At 42.9% G+C, this 18,131-nt stretch overlaps 1 protein-coding gene across 1 annotated transcript in view; it reads left to right on the top strand.

Annotated features, from left to right (window-relative positions):
- MDN1 (midasin AAA ATPase 1) overlaps positions 1-18,131 on the top strand; it is a 174,773-nt gene that overhangs the window by 132,042 nt on the left and 24,600 nt on the right. The window contains exons 68-84 of the mRNA XM_040474169.1: positions 22-116; positions 781-902; positions 1,429-1,575; positions 2,423-2,532; positions 3,144-3,217; positions 3,871-4,063; positions 5,385-5,544; positions 7,640-7,786; positions 8,327-8,450; positions 9,639-9,744; positions 10,782-10,897; positions 11,785-12,270; positions 12,542-12,768; positions 13,556-13,711; positions 14,105-14,274; positions 15,062-15,223; positions 17,584-17,721. Coding sequence (XP_040330103.1) covers positions 22-116; positions 781-902; positions 1,429-1,575; positions 2,423-2,532; positions 3,144-3,217; positions 3,871-4,063; positions 5,385-5,544; positions 7,640-7,786; positions 8,327-8,450; positions 9,639-9,744; positions 10,782-10,897; positions 11,785-12,270; positions 12,542-12,768; positions 13,556-13,711; positions 14,105-14,274; positions 15,062-15,223; positions 17,584-17,721 — 2,733 coding nt within the window. The remainder of the gene's footprint in view (positions 1-21; positions 117-780; positions 903-1,428; positions 1,576-2,422; positions 2,533-3,143; positions 3,218-3,870; positions 4,064-5,384; positions 5,545-7,639; positions 7,787-8,326; positions 8,451-9,638; positions 9,745-10,781; positions 10,898-11,784; positions 12,271-12,541; positions 12,769-13,555; positions 13,712-14,104; positions 14,275-15,061; positions 15,224-17,583; positions 17,722-18,131) is intronic.

Genomic DNA, 18,131 nt, shown 5'->3' with positions numbered 1-18,131 from the left:
AATTTTATCTTTGTTTTTTAGGATTGGGAGGAGAATGCAAGTCGAGCTCTGTCTCTGCGGAAACATCTTGATTTAGTCAGTCAGACGATCATTCGTTGGCGTAAACTGGAACTGAAGTAAGTGATAATCTGTCACTTCCCTTCCCCTCCTGAACTTGTGCTGTAGGGACATTCATCTTTTGATAGTTTGCTTCTGCAGGGTTTCTGTAGTAAGATAGAGAATGTACTTTTCAGTTATTAATCACAGAGTTAAACAGCAGGGCATTAGGGGTGCCTGGCTGGCCCAGTCAGTAGAGCGTCTGACTCTTGATCTCAGGGCTGTGAGTTCAAGCCCCACATTGGGCATGGAGCCTACTTAAAAAACAAATAGGGCATTTAAAATGACCTCAGTAGAGGGACATCTGGGTGGCTCAGTCAGTTAAGTGTCCAACCTCAGCTCAGGTCATGATCTCACAGCTCGTGGGTTCAAGCCCCACATCAGGCTCTGTGCTGACAGCTCATATCCTGGAGCCTGCTTCGGATTCTGTCTCTGTCTCCCCCTCTCCCACTTGCTCTCTGTCTCTCTCTCTCTCAAAAATAGACATTAAAAAAATAAAATTAAAAAAATAAAATAACCTTAGTAGAGACAATGGCATACATTCCTGAGGCGACAAACTAGGTAGCTTCTCCATCTCCACTTGGAAGGAGAGAATAGCGAATGTTTAGCTTTTGCTTCTGTGGTTTCAGATCTTTCAAATGGGTTTCCTTAAATGCCTGCTTGGCTTCTTCTCTCATGTTTCAGCTGCTGGTCTATGAGTTTGGATAATACCATGAAGCGCCATACTGAGAAATCCACCAAGCACTGGTTCTCCATCTACCAGATGCTTGAGAAGCACATGCAGGAACAAACAGAGGAGCAGGAAGGTAACAGCTGTCCATAAATTCCCTGCATATTTAGAAGTTGCAGGCTAATTGTAGAGTGCTGCAGATGAGGGATTTACCTGTTCCCTTGTCTCCTCGCACCACTCCTTTTACATGGGATGCATCATTGGACTTCATGGTATTTCTGAGAGGTTTACGTGATTTGTTCAGAGTCTAGAGAGCTGGGCATAAGGTTTCCTTATGCTCTATATCCAAGAGACAGGCAAAAATGAAGATGTTTTTTCTTGGGTACTAGTTGACCTGCTTGAGTTAAAAGTGTTTCATTTCCTACTTAAAACAAGCACCTTATAATTCAGTTTCATAATCTGTTTTGAGTGCGTTTAACACATACCCCGAGTGAGCTGTTTTTATATCAGCTGGGAATTTACCTATGCTTCAGAGTTTCACTTTAATTATGGTCTCTCTTTTCCTGCCGTGCCCCGGTGTGTCCCATAGTAGATTGCATGCATGTTACAAATATGAAGTGATGGTTGCAGGTGCATATGTTTTCTTCTTTGAATCTTTAAAGATGATAAGCAGATGACCCTGATGTTGCTGGTCAGCACATTACAAGCATTTATAGAGGGATCCTCACTGGGAGAATTCCACATACGGCTTCAGATGTTACTGGTTTTCCATTGTCATGTCTTGTTGATGCCTCAAGTTGAAGGAAAGGGTAAGGAGGGGTGTGTGTGTGTGTGTGTTTCTTTACTCTTACACTGTACTGTTTAAATGGGTTAGGCTTTGAATTCTTCACAAGATAGGCATCTTATTGCATACCAGGTTTTAAATGTGATGCTTTCAGTCATCTCTTAGTTTGAAGTGATTCACATTAGATACAGAGAACAACATTAAAAGTACAAACTGGTTATAAATGAAGCCCAAACTAATGAACTCTGCCAGAGGTAAATTGCCAAATGCAGATCTTGGGAACTGGCATGTTGAGGCTGCACATCTTTCTGTATCGACAGTGTAGGTGTCCTGCTAAGCTTCTGCTTGATCCAGGCCATAATTAGATTCTTTGATCTAGCAAGTGCTCTACTACATATCAAGTAACTGCATAGGAAACACTGTCAGTTACTGTCCCTGACCACAGCTATTTGGATGAAAATGTAACTAGGACTATAGATTGTATGTGAATGAGCAGTCAGGGTGAACCTCTTAATAGGCCATCTTTTAAAACAGGTTTAGTTTCTGCTGACTTTACAATAAGATTCTAAGAAAGGGTTTGAAATTGTGTTTAGTGGAATATCTGAGTACATCACCTTTAAGAGCAACAAAATTCAGTATAAGCTGTAATGAAAAAATGGGGTAGAGGTGACAGGCTGCCTGCATCTCCGGGAATTGCTAGACTCAGACTCCCTGATAAGCTGTTAAATAACATGCCTGTGAAATGTTGTGCTGTCATCTCATGGCCTGAAGAGTAAAGAGCAAGGAGCGTCACTAAAATGTGAAGCCCACAGGTGGAGCCAGTAGCACATGCAGCAAGTGTGGTGTTTTTGTTTCCTTTTCATTTTTTCCAGATTCACTTTGCAGTGTTCTTTGGAATTTGTACCATTATTACAAGCAATTCTTTGACCGGGTCCAAGCCAAAATTGTGGAACTTCGTTCCCCCCTAGAAAAAGAACTTAAAGTAAGATGAACAGCTTTGTAATGATTACTCTTGGGAGAACAAAATCAGCAAATTCTGTTTAGTTCTTTTCTTTTATCCATTTAACTATGAAGCAGGGGGCTCTGGGGAATGGAGGAGAGCATTGCAACTGCCAAGTAGAATGGCAAGATTTATTCTGTGGCATTGGCTCCATTGCTGACCTGTCCCAAGTGTGTGACGGGTTAGTGGAGTGGCCCGTCAAAGGCTTCTCAAGAAGATTGCCACAAACGTCTGTTAGTGTTCACTCCCCCGCTCTTGCCCTGGCTGATTTTCCACCTCAGAGGAACGCCGTCTAGTGTTGTGTGTCATCAAGGTGCCCTGGGGGAAAGGAGGGTCCTATCTTTTGATAATTCAGTGGTTGTGGAGGCAGCCCTGGTACAAGCTGAACACATATCAGGTGACATGTTGATCATAGGAGCACTCTCTTTTCATTGCTTTCTGACAAACACCTGGGTTCCCATTTTAGACTTGTTTTACTTGTTCACTGGTATACAGTCCTGTATGTGGGATGAAGTGGGCTCTGGTCTTCGGTAAACAGGTGATTTAGAAAGAAACAAAATGCTACCATTCCTCGTTCTTCATTTATCTTACAGGAATTTGTAAAGATATCCAAGTGGAATGATGTCAGCTTCTGGTCCATTAAACAATCTGTGGAAAAGACACACAGGTAATTTATCTTTTAAAAGTTCAGAGTGACTAAAGGTGAGAGTTTTTGTATGCTAGGTAGCAAGACTAAATTAAATTGTTCAAATGGCCTTAGTGCTGCTTTGAACTCATTATGAAGCACTGGATTGTTTGGGTGTGCCTTTTTGACAGCATCCCCTACCACCTTAAGCAAAGTCTGCCTACAAAAAGAATTGGTGTGCCTCGAGACAAAGCAGCCTAAGCACTTCTGCTACATACTAGCTGTCTTCCCTTGAGTGAAGTGATGCCCCCATTCCTGGCTTCAGTTTTTACTTCTAGAAAAAGGAGATGACAATACCTGCCTTACTTTTCCTTAAAAAATAAACAGGATGAGGGGCGCCTGGGTGGCGCAGTCGGTTAAGCGTCCGACTTCAGCCTGTTTCCGATTCTGTGTCTCCCTCTCTCTCTGCCCCTCCCCCGTTCATGCTCTCTCTCTGTCCCAAAAATAAATAAACGTTGAAAAAAAAAATTAAAAAAAAAAATAAAATAAAATAAACAGGATGATTATGAGTATCTAAGGGGTTCATGCGTACAGACGATAAGGTTATTAAGTTATATGTGTGTGCATTATGCCATTTTACATTTCCTCACTTTCCATCCATCTTTTCCTCTTCATCTGTCATTACATGGGGCCAGGACCCTCTTTAAATTCATGAAGAAATTTGAAGCCGTCCTGAGTGAACCCTGCCGGTCATCCTTGGTGGAGAGTGACAAGGAGGAACAGCCTGACTTTTTGTCACAGCCAGCAGCCACCAGCGAGGCATCCCCCATTCAGAGTCTGAACATGGCACTGAGGGAGACCCTGTTGGCCCGGCCAGTAGCTGCACAGGTATACCTTATGAGATGGTGTTTGCTTATTCTTGGGCCAGTCTAGTGAGGTCTGTGCTTTATGTGGAAGAATGTCCCTAGAACTGGGCAAGGCAATTCCTTTGAAATCTTGCTCTTTGGACAAATACAGCACTTGTCTGTGTGTCTGACACTGCTACCTAATAAGGCAAAAGGCATCAGTCCTAGTGCTGAAAGTTTAATGTTTGCCTACGGGAAATACGCACTTTCTGTGCTTACCTGTGAAGATTTCATCTTCCTGTGATGGAAGACTTAAAGCATCAGTTGAGGAATATGCCATTGAAGCTGCCTTTGGGCTACCACATGATGAAGCTGCTGTATAGGTGAATGTTTGCAATGATAGGTTGATTTTAGTGGTTGCTGATGACCATGGTATAAATTCTCTCATCATGACCAACTTCAAGCACCAACAGTTAAGAGCTGGCTTGCAAAATTCCAGAAAATGTAAGTTATGGAGACTTTGGGTGAGCAGGTCTGTTACAGAATGGCAGAATGGGTGGTCCCACATTATATCCTTAGATGTAAAGAGCTTTGGGATCAGAGAGCACACCTCAGGACAGTAATAGCCTTTGCCTTCCTACTGTACTTACCGTCGTGGGTCCATAGAGTAAGCAGTGGAAGTCCTCAAGCTATTTTTAGTATTTCCCAAGTACAGAAAGTGTAATAGAAATTGAGCATATAGCCATGCTGTGGTTCTACAAATATGGTGTGGGCTCCAAGTTCATTTTCTTTTGATTATATTCATCAGCTCACTGATTTCTGTCATGCTGACCAAAATTTTTGATTTGCTGTTGATGACAGCATAGGAATTTCAGAGATTCTTCGGCGGGAGCGTGGGGGGGAATGAAAGTATGCCCCGGTGGACGAAAGTTTTTCCCATTATCCAGTATCTGGGTTCCTCCTAATCGAATTGAAGAAAGTGGAGGGTGGAAGAGGTGGTGGTAGAAGTACGACTTGTGTGTCCAAGACAGGCAGTGCAGCACAGCACCATAAAGGCACCAGTTCTAGTACATTCCAAAGTCTAGAATGGTCGCCAGCACAGGTAGTATTGCCGCAGGTGGGACGGGGTGCTTCTAAGTGATCTCACGTGGAGCAGCAGTAGGGTTCTCTAAATATCCAGGACACATCTTAATTTTGGTGATGCTGCTTTTGTTCTTGTGAGACCTCAGAGTTGGGGAGGAGAGGATTTAATACTTACTGAGCTGAGTGTGTGTAGAGGGGTATGGCATTTAAATTTAGCACCAGTGCAGGTGAGTGCTGTTACTGTTCTTGGCAGTGAGACTAACCTGTGCTCTGTCTCACAGGCTGTGATTCCAGAACAGTGTCAGGGTGCTTCTTTCCCCTTGGAGGGAGAGCTGCTGCGTCGCTTGCCAAAGCTCATGAAACGAATGAGGAAGGTGTGCTTGACGCTCATGAAGGAAAGCCGTCTGCCTTACCTAGTGGAGGGCCTTGATCACTTCACTGGTGAGTGCCAGCAGCCAGGGGCAAAGGGTGGGGTTTGCTCTGTTTTCTCTAGTGCCCCCAAGAGCGTGGGAATTTGCTACCTATGTCCTTTTTTTGACCTCATCAGTGGTGTTGAGCGGTTAATTGAATAAACAAGTGGGCTAAAAAACAGAGCCCAGTCGCAGAAACCAGCAGAGACCACACAAGCTGTTATAATTTTCACCTTGTCCATCTTGTCCATAGCTAATGCTATGTTATGCCATTTTCTGCAGTAGCCTTGTCTATATCAGCTCTCTTTGGTTGGGGGCATGAATAAAGAGGTACAGAGACAAGTTTCTCAGAGTCTGTAAGCTGTTCCTACCTCTCCAAATATTGTCTCCCTTGAGTTAAAGGAGAAGGAAGATTCACTCACTGTCCTTTTCTTGCTTTCCTCACTGTGGAGAGATGTAGCAGTTTCATCTGCTGGTCGTCTTTGCACAGGGAAGTTGAGAGCCGAGATTTGCTCTGTAGTATAACAGCCGTGGCTGGGGAAGGGATTCCAGAACTTAATAGATTGAGGTCTTGTCATCCTCCAGCACTGTCTACACCCCTAATCACCCCCCATGAGTATGGTGTCAGAGTGAAACTGGTCCTTCTTCAATGAGGCTACAATGTGATCTCAGGGAGCTCTTTATTTTTAAAACTTGTTGGGGGTGCCTGGGTGGTTCAGTTGGTTAAGCATCTGACTCTTGATTTCAGCTCAGGTTATGATTTCACAGTGTGTGGGATCGAGCCCCAAGCTAGGCTCTGAGCTGACAGTGTGGAGCCTGCTTGGGATTCTCTCTCACCCCCTCTTTTTGCCCCTCCCCTGCTTGTGCACATATGCATGTGTGCACTCCATATCTCTTTCTCTCTCTCCCTCTCTGTCTCAAAAAAATAAACATTAAAAAAAAAAACTTGTTAGAACAATAGCCTATTATATATATCCATTGCTAAAGATGATCTGCCTACCTGATCCTGATGATCGAAATGAATGGGATACAGGTCCCATGTGCATCTTCTGGAAAGGGTACCCACTCTGTGATGCAAAGAATTCTCTGACTTTCCTACAATGTCCATATAATGGTGTCCACTACACTTGCTTTCTTCTGGAAGACTAGAATGTCCGTGTTAGTTTGTTAGAGCTACCTTAAAGTATCACATATAGGGTGGCTTAAACAAGAAAAGTTAGTTTTCTAAACAGTTCTGGAAGTTAAACATATGAAATCAAAGTATTTGCAGGTTTGGTTTCTTCTGAGGTCTGTCCCCTTGGCTGCTCTGTTTCCCCTCTGTGTTTTCACATGTTCTCCCATGTCCTACTCTTCTGTTAAGAACATCAGTCAGGTTGGATTAGGGCCCACCCATGTTGCCTCACCTTACCTTAATTACCTCTTTAAAGGTCTTATCTCCAAATACACTCATAATCTGAGGCACTGGGGGTTAGGACTCTAACATGAATTTTGGGGGACACAGTCCATAACACTCCCTGTGGCAGGCAGGCAGCAGCCTCATGTTACAGCCACCCATGGGTATTCAGCAAGGCAGTGTGGTGCTGGAGAAAGAATTTGGGTTTCAGAGTCAGTTTGGCCAGGGTTTGTGTCCTGTCTTCTAGTCACTCTTTAGCTGAATGAACTTTAGTAAGTGACTAGACCTTTCTGAGCCTCTCCAAACAGCTGTAAATCAGTGCTCCTGGAGTTGTACAGAGTAAGGGAACATCAACCACGAACCAGGTACAGGATAGGACCTCAGGATGTATCCTATTTATGGGAAATATATGATTTAAATTCTTACTATAAATTGCTGCACATAGTGTTCAACAAGTGCTTTTTTGCCTATTTTTAAACCCCATAAATTAAAAAAAGAAAAACTACTTTTATTTGGTTTGTTTGTTGTCAAGAGGGATGAATTCCATGAGTATTTTCTATTTCCATGCACCTTTAATTTAGAATTTACCAAATGCTAAGGACTGTGCTAGTTATCAGAGCTGTAAAGATGAGTGTCACCTGGTTCTCGTGTCCCACGATGTCCTGGGTCTGAGTAGTTTAACATGTTAATTAGACTGTGGGATTTCGGTATTTCCTCCTTGTTATTTCCTTAGGTGAAGTGATTTCCTCTGTGAGTGAGCTGCAGAGCTTGAAGGTGGAGCCCTCTGCAGAGAAGGAGAAGCAGCGGTCAGAAGCCAAGCATATTCTCCTGCGGAAGCAGCGAGCTTTAGCAGACCTCTTTCAACACCTTGCCAAAACTGGTATGGTTCTCATTTGAAACCTGATGAAGAATGATCACCAGCTCTTAGGGAGGAAAACAACGTGGGTGATGTGGGGGGGAATTTCTAGAGACGATTGGGGTGGTGGAAAGCAGGAGGCAGTAGGCAAGGTTTTGAAATGCCATTCTGAGAGTTCAGTCACACATATGAAATCCATGTGATGAACCAACCATTTGTGAGTCCCAAATATTTTCACAGTTTTGTAACGAAGGTTCTCAGAAACCATGCTTTGTTTTCATCACCATATGTTGTATGGCACCCACCCTTCCAATGTAGCTTAGAGAGCAAATTCTCAAACTTTAATGTATGTTCCAATGACTCAGGGAATCTTGTTAAATGCAGGGGTTCTGTTGTAGTAGGGGCAGGGCAGGGCCTGTCAGCCTGAGTTCTAACAAGCTCCTGGGTGGTGCTATTCCAAGGACTTTATTTTTAGAGTCACAGTAGCAGTGGGATGGGGTGGGGCATAGCACAGTCATTCTCTTCTGAGTTCCTTTACTTAAATGCATGCTATTTACTTCCTAGGTTTGTCATATCGCAAAGGTCTTGCCTGGGCCCGTTCAAAAAACCCTCAAGAGATGCTTCATCTTCACCCGTTAGATCTCCGGAGTGCATTGTCTGTAGTCAGCAGCACTCAGGCTGATTCTAGGTTTGTTTTTTAAATTATAAATGGAGCAAGTCATTTAAGCTTCATGTCTTCATTTGCCAAAATGGGGGTAGAATACCTCTCTCCTAGCATTGCTGTAAAGATAACATTTTAAAAAGTGCCTGGCTCTGGCTCTGCATCAGGCACGTGGTGAGCATTCAGTAAGAGACTTTTTTTTTTTCTTTTTTCTTTTTCTTTCTCCTTGTATTCACCTCTCCCGTTATTTTTTTGGTCCTCTGATTTTCCTGAGGTCTCCTCACTTGGTTTGAATTCATAGGCGAAAATCTGTGAGAGAATGGCCACATTTTTAGCTATTTCATATATAAATTCTTTATAATTTCTAATGTATTCTTCAATTTGAGAACCTATAAATTTTGAGACAGAGTTACCTCTGTGTTCATAACTGTGGCAGAAGTGGTTGTAAATAGATGATTTGCATGAGCTGGGTACACATACATTTGTATTTTGTTTGCTCAGTGGCCCTCTGAGTGCTTTAAAGTTTAATTCAACACAGCATTATAAAAAGTAGAAATTTTATTTTTAAGATTTATTTAAGTAATCTCTACACCCATCATGGGACTCAAACTCACAACTCTGAGATCAAGAGTCACATGCTCTTCTGACTGAGCCAGCCAGGCATCCCCAAAGTAGAAATTTTACATAAATAAATAAATATTCTGAATTTCAGTTTTTCAGGAAGATTGGGCCAATTGGATTTGCTTTCCTGTGAGAAAGTTAAACTGTAGCTCCCTCCTTTGGACAGGACACATGCTCTCCAGATCACTACAGTTTGCAAACAGTCCTGTTGCTTTTCCCACATTGAGGTCGGCTGTCATTGCCATGTATCATTTTGTGCTTGTCTGTCCTTAATCATTTATGTTAACTGCTTGGCCCCCGTGGGCATCAGAATTTATGACCTTTAGCTTCCACTCCTAAGATAGTTATGAAGTTTTCATTAAGGAAACTATATTGTCATCAGAATTTATTTTCCCTCTATACTTCCATTGTTAAGTATGTAATACATTCTTTGCATAAAGGACTAATGAGCACCTGACTGAATGAGACCTCACAGAAATGAATCTATTCGCACCCTTAGCTTTTGGTTGTGACTAAATAATACCAATCTCTGAGTCTTCAGGATCTTTGATGGGAAATAGTGGTTTTAATTAAGTATATCATGTTGATTTCTAGGCTGCTGACAGAAATCTCCTCTTCATGGGATGGATGCCAGAAGTACTTCTTTCGCTCTCTTGCACGGCACGCCAGGCTTAGTGCAGCCTTAGCAGCTCCTGCCAAGGTAGGTGAAAGAACCTCAGAATTGCCGGGGCCCAGGGAAAGCTCCTATTTTGTTCCTCCAGGGCAGCACTCTCAGGTCTTACCAAGTGATCAGAGCCCATTACAGAACATGACTTAGCTTTTTGCAGAACATTAAACTTAACAGTATAAATCAGTGTAATTTTGTGCTTAATCAGAAAGCATTTTATCATAAATTCTATTACTTACGTTTGCCAACAAGACCAAATGCATAAGAAAAGTTATGTAAGGGGTGCCTGGGTAGCTCAGTCGATTGAGCATCTGACTTCGGCTGGAGTCATGATTTCAGGGTTTGTTAGTTCGAGCACCTCGTGGGCTCACTGCTGTCAGCATAGAGCCTGCTTCGGATCCTCTGTCTTCCTCTCTCTCTCTCTCTCTCTCTCTCTCTCTCTCTGCCCCTTCCCCACATGCACTCATGCACACACACACTCTCAAAAATAAATAAAACATTTAGAAAAGAGGTTATATAAGAAAAGCTTCATGTGGAGAATGCCATCTTCAGATAGTTTTCCTCTTGTGAATTGAGAAAAGGCCACTAATTTTGAAGTTAAACTAGTTCTTTTTTTGTTTTGTTTTGTTTTAGTTTATTTATTTACTTAGAGCGAGCTGGGGAGCAGCGGAGAGAAGGGGAGAGAGAGAGACACAGAGAGAGAATATCCCAACTAGGCTCCACACTGCCAGCGTGGAGCCCGATGCGGGGCTCGAACTCACAAACTGTGAGACTAAAGACCTGAGCCAAAATCTAGAGTCAGATGTTTAACCAGCTGAACCACTCAGGTGTCTCAGTGTTAAATCTAGTTCCTATTGATGGAACATCAGTGATTTGTGGAAGCACAATTTGAGAAGCACTGCTTAGAAAGATGAATGTGTTGCCTCTAGACTGCAGCATATCCAAAGCTTATCCAATTAAAAGGCACTTTCCCCAGCGAGTTTTGGATGAAACTGCTTTCTGGTGACACCTGCGTGTGTGGTGATGTTTGCCAGTAATTCCTTTGGCATGTTTCCATTTCCCCTTTGCAGGAGTTGGGCATGAGCAACGTCGAGCGATGCAAAGGGTTCTCGGCACATCTGATGAAGGTGCTTATCCAACAGCGGCGCTCCCTGACCACGCTGACTGAGCAGTGGATCCTCCTCAGGTATTCACGAACTAGTTAGTTGGGTTTGTGGCATGAATTAGGAACAATTGTGTGAGTCTGCTCTCAATTTGGAAATGAACTTTTGAGACCCAGAGAAGCAGATGGGGTTCCTCTTAGCTCTTCCCCTTGCTTTTGGTGATGTGCTTCTGCCCTGTGGTTGTGGCAGCACCTCTTGGGAGAATGGGCCCTGGGAGATGAGTTCGGGGGCTGAATTAGATAAAATTGCCATGGCTGAAGTACACCTTGGTCTGGAGAGAGGGGGTTTGTGGTTGACAGTCCATCAGATTGCGTGACAGGATTGTGTGTATGGTATTGTAGCATCTGTCTCTGGGCATAGATTAGATTTGAGACTGCTTCAGTTCATGGGGGGTTTTGGACCACAGAGTTGCAATTTGCTGAGCCATGCATGGAGGTTCCTCAGTGGAATTAAATATTTAAAAGACGAGGACAGTTAGGAAGCCTGTCATCATTTTTTGAATGGATTCTTGGTTGAGAGGTGGTATTTCCAGATTGTAATCACTTTGGCCGCAACGAATAAGGGTTTATCTAACAAAGTATACCACGTTTACTAGATTTTTTTTTTTTAAGTAATGGTTGAAATCACTGCAGTGATTTGACTGTTAGATGGGAAAAAGCTGTAAGGGGGTAGGTGATAAGCAGTGAGTTTTGACACTTGTGTAAGACTGAAGACACTTGCTTTCGGTCTTCAGAAGGTTGTGTTTAAGTATTTCAAAGGGCGTTATAACAGTCTTAACTATGGGGGTTCTCTCCTTGATTATGTGAAAAAGCCCATACTTTGTTCAGAAACAAATGAAGTTATTGTTAAAAACAACATGGCGATGCAGTTTAAGGTGACACATGATTTCTCCATGGGTTTCTCTGCACAGGAACCTCCTTGGCTGTGTTCAGGAGATTCATGGCAGGCTGACTGAGCCGCTGGTCTACCCGGTGGCCTTCCCCCCTCAGGATGGTGTGCAGCAGTGGACAGAAAGGCTGCAGCATCTGGCCATGCAGAGCCAGATCCTGCTTGAGCAGCTCTCCTTGCTCCTCCAGTGCTGCCCCAGTGCAGGGCCAACTCCAGGCCACAGTGGTGCCCAGGTACAGGGTCAGCCTTCTGCCCCCTACCCAGAAGGACCAGAGCTCACCAACGGCCAGCTTTCTGGAGCCATACAGGACCTCATCCCGTCAGAATTGAGTTGCCCGTCCCCACTACCTCGAAATCAGCTGCCCTCTGGTTGCTGGATGCGGAAACAGGACGAGCTTTGGCAACAGTCAACTGCAAGATTAACAGAGATGCTGAAAACCATTAAAACAGTGAAAGCTGATGTTGACAAAATCAGGCAGCAGTCTTGTGAGACTCTCTTTCATTCTTGGTGAGTATGGCTATGTCTGTACTGTCCCTCTTTGTGCTTGGGTGCTTGCTCAGAGTTTAGTAAGGGGATAAAATGATGAAAGGTTATTTTATTTCAATTCTGTTTTTCTGTGGACCTTCATAGTGCTTTGTAGCGTATGTCTAGCTGTTACTCTTGAGGTACAGTGAATTCTCCCCTGCTCACATTTTAGTGGATGGAAGGAGCGGGGTGTGTGTGTGTGTGTTTATGGTAGCCCCTTCTTCTCAACATTGTTGAATTTCTGTTGTTGCAGGAAAGATTTTGAAGTTTGTTCTTCTGGGCTGAGTTGCCTGTCCCAGGTGTCAGTTCATTTGCAAGGACTAGAGTCCTTGTTCATTATTCCCAGGATACAAGTTGAGCAAACAGACCAACAAATGGCATTAGTTGAGAGCCTGGACTATTTAAGAGGAGAAATCAATAAAGCCACAGATGACTTTACTTCCTGGAAGACACATCTACTTGCTTCAGGAAGCCAAAGTGGTAAGACTGTCTGTCACTCAGTAAGGGAGTCAAAGCCTGGTGTAGGAGTGATGTCTTACAGATTTAAATCTAGACTATCCTAAAGACACATTATGTTTTGTTCCAGACATATCTGTCCAGGGTTCTAAGGCAGATAGGTGTGGTTGGAACCCCTAGCTCTTAACTCTTTCTGCCTCATTTCTCTTTTTTCTTAAAGTTTATTTATTTATTTTGAGAGAGAGAAAGGAAGAGAGAGACAATCCCAAACAGGCTCCACACTGTCGGTGCAGAGCCCCATGTAGGGCTCGAACTCATGAACCATGAGATCATGACCTGAGCCAAAATCCAGAGTCGGAGTCGACCATCTGAGCCACCCAGGCACCTCTCTGCCTCATTTCTTTGAGTACCTTGCCTTTGAGTTGATCATGTCACTTTGTAGCACACATGTAGGGAGACAGCACGGGCTCACTCGCTGTTAGCAGACAGTTCTTTCTGAGACTGGAAAGCTGAGGGCTGATATTTGGACTAAATTGGTGGTTATATACAGCATATTAACTGTTTTCGTAGTTTTGGCATTCTTCTAGCAGAACTTTCAATAAAAGATGATAAACTTGTAATTCACCTCAGCAAGGAATGTGTCTCATTCATCTTTGTATTCAGCACAGTTTGACACTGTGGCTCACTCGTAGTAGGTGGTTAACAGGTGGCTGTTTTGTAAAAATAACAAGTGAGGATTGTTAATGATTTCTAGAGGCACTGGAGCAAATGATTGGGTTTTTTGTTTGTTTTACACCTTCTTACTTACTAGGAAACCAAATGTTAGATGAAGGGTTTGTGGAAGATTTTTCAGAACAGGTGGAAACTGCCATCCGGGCCATCCTTTGTGCCATCCAGAACTTAGCAGAAAGAAACAGTAAAAAGACAGAGGAGAACACTGACCAAAGCAGACCACAAGAAGAGGATGGTATGTCTGAAATCAAGCAAAAGCTATTTTTCTACTTGATTTAATTTTTAAATTTATTTTTCTGGCTAAATATTTAAAAAAAATTTTTTTGTGTTTATTTTTGAGAGAAAGAGACAGAGCACGAGTCGGGAGGGGCAGAGAGAGGGAGATACAGAGTCTGAAGTAGGCTCCAGGCTCTGAGCTGTCAGCACAGACCCCGATGCAGGGCTCAAATCCACAAACCACAAGATCAAGACCAAGCCAAAGTTGGGCTCTCAACTGACTGAGCCACCCAGACGCCCCTTTGTGGCTAAATATTTAAGGACAGATATTGGGAATGATGAGTGCGTGAATGGAGATGAAAAGGGTTTCTTTTGTGTTACTCATCATGTCTTCCTTTTCTGTGAATGAAAGGGGCAGCAGGGTTGGAGGGACTGCAATCAGGACATCTAACAAAACTGTTAGAGGATGATTTGTGGGCCGACGTGAGCACTCTGCATGTGCAGAAAATCATTTCTGCTGTCTCTGAGCTGTTGGAGAGGCTGAAATCGTACGGTGAAGATGGCACAGCAGCAAAACACACGGTAACCAGCAGTACTTCAGAAGCTTCTTGCCATCCAGAGTGGGTTTCACTTTGCTCCATGTAGGTGCTCCCAAAGCAGGCCTTTGGGGGCAAAAATCACTCAAAATTTGTTTTCTTTATGCAGGTAAACATGACTGACAAACTGTGAAAAGCTTAGGGCTTGCTAGCTAAGGGTTATAGTTTTAAGATGCATAGATGCAAAAAAAATGCTAGCAACCCAGAGTATCTGTCATCTTGGGGATTCTTTCATACCCTAACCACATATTTTCTTGGGTGTTTGATGTTAATGGTGGATGTTGCTGCCATCAGCTAATGAATCGCCACACTCTGCAAATACCTTTCCCTTCACAACAAGCTAGCAAAGGGGGAGGTTGCCATCTCCATAATATTCCAGAGAAGCAACTTATTTTGTAGGACATTGTAAGTCTGTAGCACTGACTCCAGTGCCAACTTTGATTCTGAATAGAATTCGTTTATTAAACATCTTATTCAAAAAAAAAAAAAAAAAAAAACCCAGTGCACTTTATTAAGTAAATGGATTGTAAGTGAGAGAATTTAAAGCATACTTTTGTGAAGGTTTGTGTGAAGACGGAAGAAATAGTAGAGGCGTGCGTGCGTGTGTGTGTGTAAGAGAGAAAATATACATAAAACTTACCATCAGTGGCATTTAGTGCATTCACAACATTGTGCAATGACTGTTGCTGTTTAGTTCCAGAACATTTTTATTACGGGGAAAACCCAGCACCCATTACATAGTGTGACCAGGCCTTGTGATCTTTTGCCCGCAGTTCTTCAGCCAATCCTGCTGCTTGTTGGTGCGTCTGGTGCCCATGCTCTCCAGGTACTCAGACCTCGTCCTCTTCTTCCTGACCATGTCTTTGGCAACTCACCGTAGCACTGCAAAGCTGCTCTCTGTTCTTGCCCAGGTCTTTACAGAGCTCGCCCAGGAGGTAAGGACTGTTCATGTGAAGCACCCTGGTGCAGCCAGTACCAAATACTTGGTAGCCATTAAGTGCTTGCTTTCACAGGCTTTTATTTAGGACATTCACAAACAGCTGGAGGTCATTTGCTCTCCCTGTGGATTTTTTAGGGCTTTGTCCAGCACCCTTTCGCTATGCCTGTTTCCACTAAGGTCTTGGAACCTGCAGGTCCCCCACTGATGAAATCCCTAAACTCCAGAGGCTATCCTTAACCTTAGTCTCCTTGTTTGTAAAATGAGATCTGCCCACACTCCTTAGCATTTTTGTGAGAACTACCTTCAATTGAATATACTTTTTGTTTTATTTTGATTTCCTTAGTATTCTAAGATTTTCTCCAAATCTAAGTACAATACTCGTAAGAGTCACTTGAAGATAGGAATTTACAAATTAAAGATGGGCTTTAGGCTTCTTATAAATAGTCAAGAGTTCTTAATTCTGAGTAACTGGAATATTAGAAAGGGTTTAAAAATGGAAGACAAGCCCATGCAGTGTATGTAGAGGACGAATGTGTGTATTTGTTGAGTAATAAATAAATGAATGTCTTACTTGCTCCTTCTGTCTGATGGGCACTGAGCCGGTCTCACATCTCATCACTCCTTGGAAAATATACCATATGCAAAAGAGCGGTAGGACAGTGTATGGTGAGCATACCCTGAGATTTGGGTCAGTTCTGTTTGTCCACTTGTGCTGTTGCTCTTGTCTGACAGGTTTTAGAATGACTTTGGCCTGTGTTTTGGAGTGGGGTGTGGGGGTTTTAATATAAGCAAAGTGTTGGGAGCCCTTCCGCTATTCCAGATGTAGCTACTGTGAGTGATGTGCCCTGCAGAAGGACCTCTGAATCTCCGCCTCGTACAGTCATGTTTTGCCTGTACCTGAACCTATTTTAAATGTTTATTTATTTTTGAGAGAGAGAGAGAGAGAGCATGAGCAGGGGAGGGACAGAGAGAGAGGGAGACACAGAATATGAAGCAGGCTCCAGGCTCTGAGCTGTCAACACAGAGCCCGATGTGGGGCTTGAACTCACCACAAGATCATGATCTAAGCCGAAGTCGGGCCCTTAACTAAGTCACCCAGGTCCCCCTCAGTCAGCTTTCTAAGAATACATGTCCTGATAGTGAGTTTGCCTTTCCTTTACGTTTTTAAGTATCCAGATTGTATTCATATCCTTTCTGAGTAGTCCTGAGGGAAATTGAAAGTAGGTTAGACTCAGTGCTAAAGATAATAGATCTATGTCATAATTATAACACTTAATCCATGGAAAGCTGTTTCTTTGTAACTGAGTCACAATCGGTATTTGCAGGTTTGGGATCTTAATTTCTTGTTAGTTGGCAGCTTATTTTTTAATACATTTCCATCCTCGGATTGACAACTTGATAGCTTGTTGATAAAATTCCTGATTGAGAGCCACTATTTTTGTCTACGGCCGTACCACCCTGAACTCTCCCGATCTCATCTGATCTCGGAAACTAAACAGGGTCGGGCCTGGTTAGTACTTGGATGGGAGAGAGCCACTATTTTCTTCTACTTGTTTTTCTATTTATTTTTGTCCCACATGCTAGCAGTTGATTTTTCTTTCCAAACTATTTTCCAACACGAAACAGTTTTGTTAACACTTGATGAGTGTTTCTGTGTCTGACCTGTTCTTGACTCTAGCCCCTATACTGTGCCAGCCAGGTGCCTTGGCAGAAAACAGCTGAGGCTAGATGTAGCACCTACCCCAGGAATGATAGATTTAGCTCAAGAGTTGAAGGAGGGGCATATTCTTTTTATATTAAAACTAACATTTTACTTGAGAAGCACCATACCAAATTTTATTCAATTTTTGAAGTAAAAATGAAACCTGTTGCATCTGTTTCAAGTTGCTGAACCTCCAGGGTTACATGTCTTGTCTCCCTCCTCTTTCTCCTCTTAGTCTTACTAATTTGAGAAGTAAATAAAGAATGACAAAATCCCTTTGGGATTTAGACACTGAGAGGCTCTACCCTTGCTCAATGACTTACTCCTAGGTGCTGTCCAAGTATAATTCATTAAGAGTTTTGTCTTGCCAAATGAAAAATTACCACACACTAAAAGGCCTCTACAGAGTCAAAACCTGATATGTTAAATCTGATGTCAAGCTTTGAAACTGCATAATAACTGTTATCGAGGAGGAAAACAATGTCAAAAGTTTACTGTATATATTCCCATCAGATTTAAAATATTGAGCTAAAAAAAGCTAACAATTTTTTTTTTGGTATCAGGACGAGAAATCCTTTTTTTTGTTTGTTTTTGTTTTTGTTTTGTTGTTTTAATTACTTTTGTACTTAACTGTTCACTCTTTTATTTTTAAGGGATTTTGCCTGCCCAAAGAATTCATGGAAGATTCAGCAGGAGAGGGAGCAACTGAGTTCCATGACTATGAGGGAGGTGGAATTGGGGAAGGCGAGGGCATGAAGGATGTGAGTGACCAGATTGAAAATGAAGAACAGGTATGTTTTCATATGTGTGAAATACACATACAGTTTACAGAAGCTCACCCCCATTTCCCTTTGTTTTCAATATTAAATTTTACACATCAATGTTTTTACTAAGTAATGGTTTCAATCTGTGATCCATGGAACCCTAAGAATACTAAGGCTTTAGGGAGTCAGGTATAAATAAGCCTAGAGAACAAGGAACTTTGCAGCTCAGTCATTAGTTATGGCTATAATTTGAAAGGGAAATGATTGAGGCGCCTGGGTGGCTCGGTTAAGCGTCCGACTTCAGCTCAGGTCACGATCTCGCGGTCTGTGAGTTTGAGCCCCGCGTCGGGCTCTGGGCTGATGGCTCAGAGCCTGGAGCCTGCTTCTGATTCTGTGTCTCCCTCTCTCTCTGTCCCTCGCCCATTCATGCTCTGTCT

Source organism: Herpailurus yagouaroundi, unplaced genomic scaffold (genome assembly GCF_014898765.1).
Source record: "Herpailurus yagouaroundi ecotype Mexico unplaced genomic scaffold, PumYag 139, whole genome shotgun sequence".
Taxonomy (NCBI): domain Eukaryota; kingdom Metazoa; phylum Chordata; class Mammalia; order Carnivora; family Felidae; genus Herpailurus; species Herpailurus yagouaroundi.
This window is presented reverse-complemented; position numbering and strand designations above follow the sequence as displayed.